General features: G+C 33.8%; 2 protein-coding genes across 3 annotated transcripts; both read right to left on the reverse strand.

The window, feature by feature from the left end:
- Nucleotides 1-1,009: 1,009 nt before the first annotated feature.
- LOC105770751 (probable alpha-amylase 2) lies at nucleotides 1,010-4,877 on the reverse strand. 2 transcript variants are annotated; one of them, XM_012592084.2, is made up of 13 exons: nucleotides 4,713-4,877; nucleotides 4,523-4,609; nucleotides 4,371-4,395; nucleotides 3,830-3,867; nucleotides 3,497-3,623; nucleotides 3,182-3,408; nucleotides 2,938-3,080; nucleotides 2,727-2,839; nucleotides 2,523-2,611; nucleotides 2,224-2,346; nucleotides 1,723-1,758; nucleotides 1,530-1,628; nucleotides 1,010-1,448 (listed from the first exon to the last, which is right to left on the reverse strand). In XM_012592084.2, the coding sequence occupies exons 2-13, from the start codon at nucleotides 4,538-4,540 to the stop codon at nucleotides 1,254-1,256; spliced, it is 1,233 nt and encodes a 410-aa protein (XP_012447538.1). In that variant the 5' UTR covers nucleotides 4,541-4,609; nucleotides 4,713-4,877; the 3' UTR covers nucleotides 1,010-1,253. The 2 variants fall into 2 exon arrangements, with proteins under 2 accessions (XP_012447538.1, XP_012447541.1); XM_012592087.2 differs by having other exon boundaries at nucleotides 4,716-4,850.
- A 1,761-nt stretch (nucleotides 4,878-6,638) lies between these two features.
- On the reverse strand, nucleotides 6,639-10,847 carry LOC105770010 (phospholipase D delta). Its single transcript, XM_052631002.1, has 10 exons — nucleotides 9,948-10,847; nucleotides 9,636-9,752; nucleotides 9,323-9,550; nucleotides 8,854-9,132; nucleotides 8,711-8,779; nucleotides 8,416-8,560; nucleotides 8,097-8,245; nucleotides 7,805-7,978; nucleotides 7,508-7,708; nucleotides 6,639-7,325 (listed from the first exon to the last, which is right to left on the reverse strand). Exons 1-10 carry the CDS (start codon nucleotides 10,845-10,847, stop codon nucleotides 7,032-7,034), a joined length of 2,556 nt encoding a protein of 851 aa, XP_052486962.1. The 3' UTR covers nucleotides 6,639-7,031.
- Between the last annotated feature and the right edge of the window lie 5,912 nt (nucleotides 10,848-16,759).

Below are 16,759 nucleotides of genomic sequence, written 5' to 3' on the forward strand. Positions count from 1 at the left end.
TCGAAGGGAAAACATTGGATAAAGCTACAGAAGGTGATGATTGAGATAATTCAAAATGGGAAATTTAAAGGAAAAAAGAAAGGGTTTTCTTTTTTTGAGATTGCAAACAAATAGATAAAGAAATTGCAGATATTAAAGAGATGTGAATTTATATTTAAGAATAGTTTTTGGATGATGGACAGATTTTGATGCAGTGTATGTCACGTGAGGGAGAGAGAGAGGAAGGATAGTGATATGTTGTGAATGGGACAACGGTTGTTAGGCAGGCAAGGCAACCCATAAAATATTGCAGAAAGTTGTCATGTTGTGTTAGACAGAGGAATATTTGGTGGGGAAGGAATTTTTCTTTGTATTTTTATGTTATTTAGTTTCAAAAACATGAATGATGGTGGCGATGACCATATATTTATATATATATGGTTATGATTGATGATACAAGTGAGTCTCTTTCCAGCTCTATTGCCATGTGACTCGGACTCTACTCCACATCTCACTTTTAAGCTGCCTCTTACCTGCTACTCATCCATAGATTGGTCAAAATACTCCAAATATACATGCATACATACATACATTCATATATATACATCTATCTATATGCATGTGTAGATATCAATCTAGCATTCCCTAGTTGTTGGAGCCCATTCATAAGATGCACATCTCAGCTTAACTAGTATAAGCAAGCTTGGAGTAGTTTCATCTATCGCTTGTCATTCGGTCTAATAAATTAAGTATATATGCAGGGTTAGATCCATATAATCATTTCTAAGTGAAAAGATCAGCATTTTTTTTAATATTATATTATATGTATACAGGGTTTCCTTATCATTTGCTGGTGCTTTCTGCAGCCTAATTTGAACTTGTACATCAATTTGTCTGATATAATACATTTCTCTCACTTTTTCACATTCTATGGGACCTAACTTCCATGCCATTTGCCTTGTCTTTTACAAGAATTTTATGATTACTTTCATGCTTGAATAGATGCGTGTCAACATCAGGAAAAAAAATGTAACACAAGTTAAAGATGCTCTATAATTTTATTGATGGTAAATGCAGTCACTAATTATCGGGGACATACAAATTAAGGATCACCGATAATACTTTCCAACGCAGATTTGGAGATGGAATGGCTTTATTTAATGTAAAAAGTAAGTAGTAGCCATCATGCTTGATTGCTATAGTGGGATGCCTTGCACCTATTCCCCATTACCAAAGGGATTTAACAATGAAAGGAAGGAAATAAGGTTGACGAATCATTGCTTTTGCCACACTGCATATCTATGTCCGCTGGTTGCAAGTGCCCACTCTCTGCCAGTTGGACACCATGAACCATCCCCAATCTTCATGCATACTTTTTCTGCAATAATTGCAGAATACAGGTTGTGTTGGGACTCCAGAATTCTGACAGATGACCGGCTGTGAATATCTTGACGCCTTCGAATGTCCATCTGCATACACGCGTACGAAATCTTTAAACATTCAATGGAAAATGTTTTCCTGGAAATTCATGGTCGTGTTGCGTATCGTACCAATTTAACAATTTGTTCGTGAATGGAATTGCCCCAGTCATAAAAGTGGTCGTAAAAAACTGTTGGTATTCCTGGATGTGTAAGTATGTATGCATAACCCTGTAGGAAGTAGGAACGCATGGAGTCATGCACTGTATTTATATATATCAGGAACTAGTTCACGGGCAATTATGATGCAAACATCAACTCATACCTCCATAATATGATTTGAGGGGAAAGGCCAATGAGCCTGCAAGAATAAAACGATTGACAAGTGATTAGATTCCAGATTGGGAAGATACAGGTTTTGAAATTTACCATAAATACTTCTTACTTCAAACATTTAGCACAAAGAATATCTTACTACCAATTCAGGCTTATCGCTTCAAGGAGTGAAGTACCAGATTGGTATTTCTACACTTTCATACTTTAAGATTTCTCAGAACTGTGAATCTATTTAAGCAAAAGCATGTAAAGATTATTTACATGTTTTCTTTGGACTGTAGATGTTTTTCAAAATTGGAAGGGCATCATTTCAAGTCAGTTAAAATAGTCCAAAATACAGCCCAGCTAAAGCAAACTTTAAAAAAGTGGGATCCCAAATCAAGACTTGAAAAAGCATATCATGTCATTATGCAAGAATTACTTGCTTCTATGTTACCCTGACAATCATCGTATGCAAGAATTACTTGCAGCATCAAGAAATTTGTTGTACCTGTGTTGAGCCTGTGTCATGGTTATCGATAAATGTGACAGCCCTTGAGGGCCACCACCCCATTACACCTGGTGGCTTTCCTTGAGGGTCACGCAGACGCCAGAACTGCCCTTTTACAGCTTCCTGCAAAGTTACAAATAAGTAAATTCCAAAAGAAACTGAAAAAAAAAACATAAATATCTCAGTTCCTTTGAAGATTATGACATAAAAAACATCAGGAGAATGAATATGGTGCCACAATAGACTGAAACGCGGTTCCTTTCTCTTGGTACAAAGAAATATGATGTTTTGGATCATGCCTGAAGAATTCCCTTGGTTGTGAAGTCAAATGCAGCCGAGAGCTGTCCCGTGGCATCAATCCAATTAACGATCCTTTGTCTATGGCTATCTGCAGTAAAGGTTGTAAATACAATGTAAATATATGGATAGATTTATCAAAGAAAACCAAGCCGGATATCTTTTACAGAAGATCTCAGGTATGAAAAACAGATCAAGTGTATTACCTTGGTTATAGTCTAATCCATGTCCATTATAGTTGCAAGAATCCCAATATTCTCCGACAGAAAATATAGGCTTTGCTCCTTCAATGTATTCTTTGACATATTTTGCTGAGTACCTGAGGCAAAACAGTGCAGCAATATGAATACAATGTGATGAAAAGCAGATAATTTTTAGAGGCAGCAATAACCTATACTAGTGCAGCATTGTTATTACCCCCTTGCAAAATCAAAGCGAAAATCTTGGAAGCCAACACTACGTAACCACTTCAGCCACCCTATGATGTCCTTACGAACAAAATGTTGGCTGTGATCAATATTTGGAACCCCATGGAAGTTGTCTCCAGTGCTTTTGTTACCCTGAGATATATTTTGAGGTAAAAAATAGTCTTACATTGCAGTATATGTCCGCCAGCACACGATGTAAAGCAGCAAAGAGACTTTTATGAATAGCTTTATACCAGTCCGCCAGTACAAGATGTGACAGCATGTTCATTCCACGCAAGTGGAATTCCATCATAACGGTTATACATTCCTCCATGTCCTTTAGTAGTTCCAATACGATGATTGATTACTATGTCAGCCATTGGTCTAACTTTGTACTGCTTTAGTTTTTGGAGTAATGCTTTCAACAACTGCTCAGACCCATATGAAGAGTTGAGTGAATAAAGGTTTTGGGGAAGGTACCCTGTAATAAGACAAGAGGATATCTGATCAGACATTTGGGATAATTGACTAGAAACTAGTTTGTGCTTTGAAGAAAATTTTCCTCTAACCTTCAGGTGAAAAGGAGTTAGATGCTGGTGGCAACCATACAGATGTAAACCCAGATTTTGCAATGTCAGGAACTTTCCTTTCTAAGTTTCTCCACCAGTCATATTTGTGAGACTCCCAGTTAAAACCCTGTTGAACAAATAAAGAAATATGAGGGTTTTTATGCAACTATTCCATATTCTACTTTAGAGTGACATGGTAACTTCGAAACAGAGAAGACCATTCCTAGATGAGTAATGATATCAGTCCACACATAGAAAACCTTTAAACATTCATGAACTCAACAAAGTCTCCAAGTTCCTATAAAATAGAATGACCAAAATTGTCTCCTTTACCTGCAAAAGGATTTCTCTTCCATTTCGCAACACTGCACCTGAAATTAAATCCAAAAGCATACTTTAGAAGCAGTTTTCTACTTTATAACTCATTTTAGATAAGGAACAAAACCCACCAGTTCTTCATCTTAAGAGTTAAGATAACATCATTAATACAATTGTAGCACAAAATAATCCTCATAGGCCCTAAGTTAGTATTCACAAAATAAATGCCTTTAAGTCGTAGACCATGCTTGCTTATCAAATTTAATTGAAATTGCTTCATTTTTTTTTCTGTTCAATTAGTATAACTAAAAAGAAAGACACTGCATATTATATTCGAGATGTTCATCAGCTTAATATTGTTAGTTTTGCTGTCTTGATATACAAACAAACAAGCATATGAACAAGAAAAAAAAGAAAACTAAACAATTCCAGCTCTAATCCAGGACTAGCAGGAACTCCAAAATCCAAATCATAAATTCAGAGTAGGATAAACATTAAACAACCAAATAACAGAAAGAAAAAAGCAACATATAAGCAAAGGAGAAGAACAGCATACCAAGATCAGTGCTTTCCTCGGGACCCTGCATTTCAGAGAAAATTATAGTATATAATAGCTTTAAGTTTAAAAAAAAAAAAAAAAGAAAGCATGTTCAAAAGGAAAAAAAGAAAAAAAAAGGAAAAGAACAAGAAGTGGCGCAAGGCAATTACGTTATTGGTGTTACCCATAATAAGCCAACAGGTAGCGGCCTAAGTTTGACGCTGGATCGTGCTGAAAATGGTGCAGTGTGAGCTACCCTGCATCCGCAAACAAGTAAAAGTTTTAGAAACTTCAAATTCAGTTAACATAGAAAAGAATGAAGAAATTAAACAGGGAAGGGAAGGAGAAAAGAGAGTATACTACGAAGCAAGCAAAAGTGAGGTTGCAGTTGCAGGCGATCGCAGCGTAGATAGTATGGAGTTTAGGGGTGGGGGTATAAAAAGAAGGAAGAATGGGAAATGGAATCACGCAATAAAAGAAGGGGAAATGATGGAGGGAATATAGAAATCGTCATTCACCACCACATGTTTCAGAATTTGGCAGAAAGGAAGGAAAGGGAAGTGGTGGGTGGAGGAGGGTCTGTAATGAATTAATAGAAATGGAATCAACTTTTTTGGAACGGGATTATGGGAGAGCATATATTCATATAATTTCAACGGCAAACAGCGGAGGGGCGGGACAGCACGAGTTGGTGAGTCAGGTCAGTTCGATTTCAACATCTGAGAGGAAGCCTTGAAGGTTAAGGAATCTCGCAAGCATTAAAATATTTGCATGGCTATCATGGCTGTCATGGCTAGCTGGATGGTTCGGATGCCCAATAGTTATAACCAGCTTAATTCTTTTTAATTTACTAATTTAAATATTTGTTTTCTAATGCATGTGATCGTATTAACCTCCACATTAAATGATTTTTTTTTTTAAATTTCTATGAGTTATATATATATATAAAAAAAGCATGTGAATGATAAATCAAACTACAAATCTATAATATTTTGGACCAGTTATAAATAAGCATTTAATTAATTATTTAAAATATATCATTTAAAATAAAATATAAGTGATAAAATATTTTTTTCTCTAGATTGATGTATGGAAATTTATTTAAATGATTCGTTCCTGTTTGCATAATGGTTCTCATTTTTTTCCTACGAAGGTTGTTCCTTGGCAAATCTACTATCATTCGTTTAGCTAGTTTTGTCTGACTTTTTATCGGGTCATCTCTATTTGTCTTTTCTTCGATTCTTATTAGCCCGCTCAATTTTTTACGTAGCAAACTGAGCCTTTTCTAGTTCAAATTACCTCATGACTTCCTTATGGAGTTGATAAAGTCTAGTTCGTTGTGCATCAGTTAGCACGTATCTAAGTGGCATGCGCTTAGCTCTCGAAATGAAAGCTTGAATGGCCCATTCATCATTTAGCTAATTGACCTCCTAAGTTGCAGTTTGGAAACATTCGACGTACCCTCACAAGGTTTCCTCTAGATTCTGTTTGATTGGAATTAGACTTGTCGAAGTTTTAGACGCCACTTTGTAGTTGCCAAAGTTAGCCATGAAAATCTTAATTGATCAAATGAAAAAATACGGTTTAGAAAAGCATGTTTGTAGGATAGGGAAAGTTTAAAAGAATTTCTAAAATCGAATCTTTGTTATATTTATAGTAATAAATATTCTTATTCGAATTATACTTGTGTTTTTTGAATAAGTAAAATAGATGATTCGCAGCTTTCAACCTCTCGATCTTCTTTATTAATCTTCACCTGAATTTGCTAGAGTGTAGGTCCTACTCATGAAATGAAAACTTAGAATTATTTCGTGTGGAATAATTTCGCTATATTTTGGCAGAGTAATTTCTAGGTGATTGGCATAATTTAACTTAGCTCATACTCTCCGTTAATAGAAAAAATAACAAAAGTCTCAATTGAACAATATTTAACCAAAAAATAACATTTTAATAGGAGAAAGCATACTCCCTCTAGGAGTAATATACGTGGGCGGTGGCAGCCCTCTTTTGGGACCAAGGTTTGCTACCCGCTGTTATGTATCAAACTTAGTTAGGCATATTCATGTATGAGTATAATTATATGTGTTATCTAGCCTTTTAAATTTTTATATTTTTGTCTAGATAAAATTTGTACTCAAATTTCTAACAATGTCTATGTCAAAATAATACTTTGCAAATGTATCAACTGTTACAACTCTACTAGTTTTTTTAGTAATAAAAACAACGAGAATGATGGGATAATTATGCGCCAAGTGAACCCAAAATTATGATCTCTTGTATTTTAATATCTATTTATTTACTTTGAATTCATGTACATTTTGGTTGTAACATCATTTAAATTTCCTGCAAAACAATCTCTATAATCTCAAAGCTAACAAATTGTTTTAGCTTTTGGCATCCCAAAAAGAAACAAAAAATAAATATAGAGTGCCATCAAATCAGAAATATTTGGCTTGCTTTTTCACTCGTTGATGGCTGTAAAAACAGAGCACCTCTCTCCATCTACAAAACCTTTGGCCTAAAAGGACTCTTGTGTTAACCCACTAGACGAGGCAGTCGTATGTTAACCCATGTTGCCTTCGTAATCTGCACTATGTTCTATATGAAGAAGTAGACTTGCCCCACCCCTGTCTACCCTTCTTCACTCTCAATTTGGACGCTAATGAAAAATATTGAAGCCTACGTAGTAAGAGCATCTGGAAGTGTTGATCGACATCCAAGGACCTTGCCACCTACATCTGGAAAGGTCTCATGTCCAGACAAGGGCCCTACTATACCACTACCATTTACCGAAATCGGGTATTTGAGTAGGTGCCCCTGTAATATCGTAAACTCGTTCTTCGAGTACCTTCTCCAATTTTCTTCAGCAATGTTGTTTACCATCCTCACACAATCCGAATTTTCAGGTTTATTAAACAAATCGTTCACCATGTGCATGTGTTCAGCCCATAGAGACATTCTGTACCCATAGACCTGCATCTTAATTGATTAGCATCATTTCACCAATATTAGGAAGGAAAAAAAGGAAAACAACATTAGGTGAAGATCCTTCACATGAAAGAGAATTGCAAAAAAGATCCTTATATTGGTTCATCCCTTGTTGGGAAAACCAAGTATAAATACAAAATTAGGTGGCAAGAATGGAAAGTTCAAACCTGACCACGCGGCTGTCTCTTCTTTTGACTCCATGTATAATGGGGTTGGCATGCACCGATTGCTATCTCGGTGTCTCTTGAACCAGCCATCGATCGTTGATTTATATTGGCAGACCCCAATATCAGGTACTCGTCATCTACTATCATTGCCTTTGCGTGTACATAAACCATAAACCGTTGGAACCTTAGTGAAGTTGAAACCTGAAATAACAATTATAACTTCACGTTCTTAGCTTAGCTCCGTTTGAAGGTCTATTCAAATCATGCTCTAATAAACTACAGAACTTGTTTGATTACCGCATCACCAGTAGGAGATAATAGGCATGACTTAGACCAAGAATAGTCTGAGGGAATTTCTTCCCGATTACCAAGGCAATAGAAATTTAGATAGTCTTGTGGATGAGAATTCTCAATACGCATAGCTTTCAACTCTTTTGCTATGATTCCATACATCATTTTAATTGTCTGCCCCTGAAATATCAAATAACTAAGCTAATGTATAATACAATGCCAAATCCAAGCGAGGGCTAGACATCACCTTACAAATCAATCATCTATATCATTCCTTGAAAAAGGAAAGAAAAAGGACCTGCCAAAAGAGAATTTCTTGCACAGATGTTGAAGAAGGGACGCCTTCAGGCCACATTGGTATAATAATATAAACTGCAAATCTCTCTTTTGCTCTTATCTTACTAGCAATCTTCAATGCCAACTCCATAGGAATTAAATTATCAGCACCTAACAATACCAGAAACAAGTTAATAACATTGAACTGAGACCGAGTAAAATAGACATCCTCTAGCACGAATTTTCTTGATAATTGAAACCGGTTGTTAAATTCACAATAATACTCCATTTCTGAATGGTCGAGAATGAAAATTATGCAGAAAAATAAATATTACTGAAACCTGCTTTGTAAGATGGCCAAGCATATGATGATCCAATGAAATATTGGTTCTCAATATATATGAAATGTTGAGCAGCTCGAATTGCCTGGATGTATGCTGTCTGAATGCTCTTGTCTATAACCAGATTTTTTGCACAAACAAGATTCTGAAGGAAAAATAAAGAATTAAACAATCCCATGTTGGAGAAAATCAAAATTAAATTGTCTATTACTAACTCAAACTAGAAGAAGGATAATGGTTAGTTCAAATATAACAGACTTATGTTTCTTTATTCTAAAGAAGTAAGAATTAAAACCTCAGAATTTGCTTGATAAACATCTTTAGGAAACCCTTTCACAGATCCTGAATCTATAGACCGAAAAACCTGTCGATTTACAGAACCAACAAAGGTTTAGATCAAAATGATGTAGCTTGCTTGAAGAGGCATGTTGTAAGTACCTGGACGTTCCAATTCTCTGGATCTACTTCACTGCGAACCCATAGTGCAGGATCATCCGGTGAGATTGTGTCAGAAGGGCTTAGTATCCAAGAAATTCGGTCCAACTTTATTAAAACATCTTCATTCTTACAACCCCTTTTTAATCGTCGTCCAAGCTGGGCCCATTTCGTAGCTTTCCGCCAACGCTGCTCGAAGTTCTTAAGAATATCATAAGCAGCTGGTCCTTCAACCTTACAATGTAAGTCATGCCATGGTTCCCTGGGGCACTTAATTGCTGCCTAGCAATTAAAAGAAAAATAAGAATCAATAAGAGCAATCGATGTCAAGATTCTTCAAACTAATTGAAGATCATATGTACTGCACAAGATCAATTTGTATAGGTAGAGTTTGTAATAATTGATATGGCTAACACAAATCCAATTTCAATCTAACAGATTAAACCAAATAACAATGAAAATAAATACTCACAGAAAATGTGGGGTTGTGAAAATCCTCTCTATATACAGTATTAAGATCGCGAAAGAGTCGATGTTCAGGTGTATCGTAGCGACCGTCGCAAAGGTCCAAGCCTCCTAAAAAGGCAGTAATCTTTCGATTATTTCCATACGCTAGAGAATCCACAATCACACATTTCTGATGGTGCGTAAAGAGGGTTCCAACAACCTGGATCACATGCAGCACAAAAGTCAGTACGTCCTTCAGTTCCCAATAATTATCCCTCTGTGTAGAAAGAATTAGTTCCAATTATGCAATAAGAACTGGACCATAGCATAAAGCATGCCTGTTGCTTGAAAATGCTAAGCTTACTGCTGGCATAACGAGGGGACAACACACATGTAACAGAAGAGTGCTTGAAAAACTTTCGAGTTTCTTCATCATGTGTTTGCATCACTCCTGCCTGCCGTATTAAATAAAAAAATGAAAATATATGCTCACACAATCTACAAAAAGAAAAACTTTAAAAATAAACAAGAGCAATGGTACAAATTTCCTACTAGAAAGACAATGACTTTGAAGAGTTTATATGAGTAATTGTTTATAATTTGGGGAGAATATCCCACAAAGATCAAAATAGATAGAAGAAAATGCATACCGTGTTGATGAAGAACTTGCTATGGGAGGTCTTATCATCCCAAACCAATAGCAGAACTCTAACCCCTTCTTCCGATTTGTACTTGAGCAAATCCCCTAAACTCAAACTCCCACCTTTAGGCAGCGGCCTTGTGGGCTCTCTCACCAGCCTCACCTCATGAAAAACTGACCATCCCACAATGTAAACCATGTGGTGGGCTTCTAAAATCGCATGGCAAATGTCTTCCCAACACGGTTCATTCTTAAACACGGTTCCATTCTCCAACATAATTGGTGGTAATGTCGATTGCATAACGTGTGCGTCTTGGTACAAAGTAACCGAACCACCGTGTCGTGCAGGGAAATAACAGTTTCTTATTCCAAATTCATTCGAGTTTGTCGCCATTCCGTATTTGAAAAATGACATTTCTTCGCATTTGATGAATTTCATCTCTAGGTGAACCGCGCAGTCAGGTTTTGGCGGTTTTCCATAAGAGCTTATTATAGGGAACCAGCCGCTGATTATTTCACCTCTGAGGACCTCAACTGCTGGAACGATTGCCACCCCTATCAAATCAGCGCCGAACACATCATTGTCCTTGACGTAGAACTCGAATTGAGATGTTGGGTGGGCCAAGGGGATCTTGAAGCGCTCATTCCAAACAGGGTGTTGAGAATTTGAAATCACCCGTGTCCGCGCCACTGTGGCACCGGCTAGGCAAACCGTTACGTACGGGTCGCTGGTGATTATCTTACGGTGGCGATGGTTCTTCTTTCGTCTAGAAAATGGGTCAAATGGCGTGAAGCATCGTCTGAGACGCTCCGATAGTAAATCCATGTTTGGCAAGCATCGAGCTTCGATGATTTTCAACTCAAGGTCGCCATGCAGACATACAACAGCATTTGGAGTATCGCTCGACATTGAATCAAATCAAAATAATAATTAAATGAAAGACAATTTGAAAATTAAGTTGATAAATGTAAAAACTACAATGTCTTAACCTGAAGTCGGTTTACGTATGTTTTTTTCTGGTTGATTTTGTTGTTCTCTTTGCTTCGCATCGGCTATAACCGGAAGAACAACAACCCGCAAATCGGTTTGTTTTCTCCGACCATAGCCAACTGCGACAACCAAAGGCAAAACAGAAAATGAGAAGTTGTCGGATTTTTAAAATTTTAAAAAAAAAAATATTAATATTATAATTCTTCTTTTGTTAATTATGTTTTTCATTTTACTTTATGCCGAACAATTTTGTTTAAAGATACACGTGCATGTCATTAATAAATGTGTGGGTATGGGGCATTTGACTATTTATATTTTAGGTTTGCAATTTTATCTTTCATTTATTATTTGAAATGATGAGCTTTAACATTTTCATTGTTGTCAGCCACAAGGTGGCAGCGCCAAAGCCCACGTTTTTTAAGTCTTAGTTTTGCATGCTTCATCATGCTTTCAAGTTCTTCAGATCATTGGTAATTAGTATTTTTGAAGACTTGTATTCAGACATCAATTTTGGTACATTTAGATTTATTTTAGGAGTTTATGAGAAATATTTCACTACATTCACCATTAAAACATATTTCTTCATTTAAGTCTGGAGATCACTTAAATTTAAGTCGAATTCAAATTTATTAACTAGTATTTGTGGGCCTAAGTTTGTAGGTTAAGAGAGACGTTCATTCATCATTCGTCCCATGGATATCCTATGAGCTGATGGTTACTTTGAGAAAATTTAATTGTCTATGATGACTAGATCATGGATACAAAGACTGAAAAGCATTTGGCATGTGCAATGATGGACACGAAAGACTCATCCTTGAGGTTGTTTCATCATCTCTGAGATCTTCACACAAAGGCTGAGGGGAAAGGGATACGAATGGTAGGCAATTGTCATGCTTGAATCTAGCCTAAATCCGTTAACTTTTAAAACTTTAATACCTTTGTTTTCTTAATTCTGCTATATATAAATATATCAATTCAACTCAAAAGGGGAGCAGCAGGGGGATTTTTATCAAATATTCGGTTGATGTAAGATGGGATGCTAGAGTTGAGAGCTGATGGTTTCAGAGTGTTTGGAGGATTATAATTATTTTTGCAGAGTTTGGTAAAAGGGTAGGGTATTTGGACTCGACTTTATACAGGGGATAGAATGTCCTACTTGGGTGTGATAGGTATGATCCGACAATACTTTGTAAAGTCAACAGTAGAGTTACGAGAAGTTTTATTAGACATGATCAGAAGAGTCTTTAAGTGGAACTTGATGTGGCTTGGTGACAGTCCACATGACAAGCATATAAGAGTCTCTAATTGGGTGAACCCTTCTACGAACAAACCTCGACTCAGCCTAAGTGGTGACTTAACAAAGTACAATGGTCGAGATGGTTATATATGACAATTTCTCCCTCCCCAATCAAAAGGAAGGTTGTAAAGTGACATCCCTTAAGACAATAGTTTTAGGTGACACATCTTTTCTGAATGCTAGTTAGGACTAATGAAGCCTGAAATAACAAAAGCGAACCTGAAAAACAAACTTAAAAAAAAAGAAGAAAAAAAACCCAAAAAGATGAACATGGAAGGAGGGAGCCTGAAAAGGCAAAAGGCATAACCAAATTTTTTTGCAAAAGATATACCATATCAATGTAATTTCTTACACTGGCTTTTGTTTAAAAAAAAATCATTTGAGATTGGTCACCAAAAAGAGTTAACAGTAACTATTATTATTTAAATAAATTTAACAATTAGATTATTAAAATATTTATTTGTATAAAAATTAGAAGGTGTTGTAAAATTATTTCAATTTTACAATAATATAAATAAATGCTTCCTCTTATTAAATATAATATGATTTATAAAGGAAGCTTCCATGTGATTTCTGCCGGAGAACGTGGCTGACCTACAACACATATCTAAATTAGTCTTAAGGGCTTTTAAGTAAAGTTTGGTCATTCAATTTTGAAGTAAAATAAAAAGTAAAGTGCTAAACGGATAAACGTTAACAAAAATGTTGAATTTTGTGTTTAAGACTTAACTGTGATGTAATTATTAAGATAATGATTATATTTATAATTGTCAAGTATTTTATTCTTTAAATGGAATGTAATTATAATTTTAAAGAAATAAAAATAAAAAGGCTTAAAAGTTATCATGTGTAATTATATTTTAATTACATGGATAGTATTTGAAAAGTCACGTAGTAATTAGATTTTGGTGTAATTGTTTATAATTATATACCAATAACATGTTTAAGTAATTATTGTAATTAGTGAGTCCCACTAAATTATGTGTAATTAAAGCACTCTAATTATACTTTCCAATTCTTAAGGAGAATGTGAGAATCGGGTAATTACGCATGTAATTACACCCAAAATCGATTTTTAAATATATTTTTATACAAGTTTGAATTATAAATTTTTATATTATAATCACACGTATGTGTGTTTGGGATAGTTATGAATAAAGATTTATTACATTATAAATTTTAAAAATTATATTATAAAAATAATTTATTTGTATTTTATAAAGTTATAACTAAAAATATATTTCTTAAATGCTAACTTTTTTAAAGTTATAATCAAAAGTTTATTATAAAAAAATTATATCTTATAAAAATATTATAATATATTTATTTACAAAATTACAACTAAGAAACATGTACATAATTTATTTATGTGTACATGTTATATATTATAAAAATAATATGTTTATGCGAAAAACCTTCTAAAATTATGACAAAATTATATTCCTTATAAGAAGTCATATGATAGTTATTGGAGACTTTATAATTTTTTTATAAATGTTATATATTATAAAATTTATATTACTTTTTACTTAATTTACATATTATAAAAGGGTTACACCTTAACATAATTTTTTCTCTAAATTAAGTTTATATAAGTTTATATGATTTACTTTGCTATAAGTTTTTATGATTAAAGCTACACGTGAACCCAAATATTATATGGTAAATGTTAATTTTACAAATACAAAAGGTTTTCTTGCACGGTATTGTAGGGTATGTGTAACAACTCGTTTTTCAATTGTGTCGAAAATGGCTATTTCGAAACCCCATTTTTGATAAGCGAGTTCGTAAATATTATTTAATATTTGCAAGGTTAATATAAAATTTAATTAAAGTTTGGTCCTTAACTATTTCAATCAGATAGTTAATTAAGGTACAATGACTAAATTCTAAAAGTGGTAAAAGTTAATCGTTATGGATTTTAATTAATAAAAGGACCAATTAAGAAATTGGATCATTAGTAAATAGCCAAATGTGGTGGATGACAACAAGTATCCGCCAATTTTGTTAATTATGATTAAAGTTATTAATTATAATTAATTAAGTTAATTAAGATTAATTAATTATTAATATAACTATATAAAATAAAAATAAAAGAAACAAAATGCCATTTTGTGTTCATGTTTCCATTCTTATGAAACAAAAAGGAAGAAGAAAGGGTTTGAAGCTTTTTAACTTTATTCTTCAATTGGTAAGTGATTCTAAGTTCTTTTCTTTGTCATTCTTATGTTTTTGAAATCCCAAGAGCTTGATTTAGCTAGTTCGGGTACCAATTTGTAAAACTGTTAAAGTTTAAAAAGGTTATCATTGTTGATTTCTTAAAGCTTTTGGTACTAAATTGCTTGATTTTAAGATTAGAAATTAAAAAAAAAAACTAGTTTGTAAAGTTTAATTGTTAGTTTTGAACTTAGGGATGATATATTTCAAAAATGATGTAAAATTTCTATAATTATAGATAATATAGGGTTTTTAAAGGGTGAAATTGAGATCAGTTTTGAAATCAAGGCTCAAATTTGAAAGTTATGGCAAATTTGGTTTTAGGATTAAATTAAATAAAATGAAAAACTTTAGGGAACATTCAAAAAGTGAAATTGAATTGACTTATGCTTTTAATAGGCTGTTATAAGATGTTTGGAATTAATAAATCGAACTAAATTATTGTATAGATCACGATTTGAACCAAATCGAAGATAATCAAGGAAAAGGCAAATTTGTTTATCAGTCCTTATAGACTTGTTCGTTTATTGTTTTCCAGGTAAGTTCATACGAAGTTTACTATTTGATTAATTGATATGTTAAATTGTATTTATTTGTGTTTGTGATTTTGAATTATTATGAAATAGAATTTGGCATCAAATGAACTACATTGTAAAGCATGAGAATTGTGGCAATTATGGATTGTATTAAGAATTGGAACGAATATTGAAATGGATAGGGAATGTATAAAATGTGTATACGATTACAGGGTTTTAAAATGATACGAAATTGGTAACAATGCCTGTGTGAGCTTAGTAAATGATTAGGATATAAATGGCATGCCATTAAGGTCCAATATGAAAACAAACAGGGATTTACATGGTTATTTGAGATCCAACATTTGTTATGAATTCTCAATTCATTATGTTAGCTTGTGTGAGCAATTATCGTACTAGGCTTGAATGAGCCATTGGGTTTGATCAAGGGTTTTATATTGGTTTGAAATCCAACATATGTTGCGGATTCTCTGAAGCTTGTGTGAGTAGCCCAAATATGTCAGCTCTTGTGAGCATAGAAGTTCGGTATCCGAGTTCAATTTACTTTAGTTCTCTAGGCGAAAAATCAGAAATGAAAAGGTATTAAATGGAAACAAAATGGTTGAAATGAACGTGTATGAATGAAATTATATATATGTTGCAAGTTGAATATGATTTAGTCTGTGCATGTTATAAGATGAAAGGTTATATATTTATCTATATGATTATGTTATAAGTTATGACATGTAATTGAACTAACTTATTTGATGTATTTTTTGAGATATACATGAAAGTATAAGGTTGCCAAAGGATGTCATGTTTGAATTTAGGTGTTTCAATTGCTTAAATTATTATAATGTCAAGGTAAGTTAAGTACATTTCATTTGAACTTACTAAGTATTTAATATGTTTATACCATTGTTGTTTTCATTTGTAGTTGTCAGTTGGCGAAATGTGTCGATCAGATCTACTTGAAGCTCACACTATCCTATTATCAACTCAATAGACTTTTAATCATTTTAAAGTCCGGCTATATGGCATGTATATAGGTGTTAATATATGTGTTAACGTTGGATTGATAGTTTGGTTAACCTTAGTTCATGTTGATTTTGGTAAACTAATGTCTATATATGCATAAGTATATGTTTTGGCAATGTGATAAGTTTTATATGTGTCACTTGAATGGAAATTTTGAACATGAAATGGTATGGTAAAAGATGGGTTAGATTGAACAAAGATAAGATTGAACTTTTATAAGTTAATTTGGTATGTTTGGTATTCAGTTAAAAGTAATATTGATTGAATGCTTGAAATTGGTTGAATGTGATGATTTGGTATGCTTTGGGATATTTTATGCAGGTTTGAATATGTACAAATGCACCAAAGGTGCAAATGGTTAGGTTGACATGAAATTGGTACCAAATGACCTAATTTGTACCAAAAACAAAGTCCTCGTCCTAACAACCACATTTCCTCGTCGCAACGTCGGTGGACAGTATGTGACGTCATGACATCGTGACGTGACAAACTATTTGGTGACATTACAACATGGAGAAGGTGACGTCACAACATCGGCGCTAAATTTTTTAAAACTTTACAATTTGGTCCTATTTCGTGCTAGGGTCAATAAAAGAGCTTTCGTAAGCTCAATTCAGACTCGAATTTAATTGTGTATCATAATATCTGGGTGTTTATGACATGAATGAATATTTGAATGATTTATTTATGATATACTTGTTTTGAAATTTTAAAAATGTTGCAAAAAGGTCTTTATTAGATTTCGGGTTGACTTTAAAGTATTA

This window comes from Gossypium raimondii, chromosome 5, assembly GCF_025698545.1.
Source record: "Gossypium raimondii isolate GPD5lz chromosome 5, ASM2569854v1, whole genome shotgun sequence".
NCBI lineage: Eukaryota > Viridiplantae > Streptophyta > Magnoliopsida > Malvales > Malvaceae > Gossypium > Gossypium raimondii.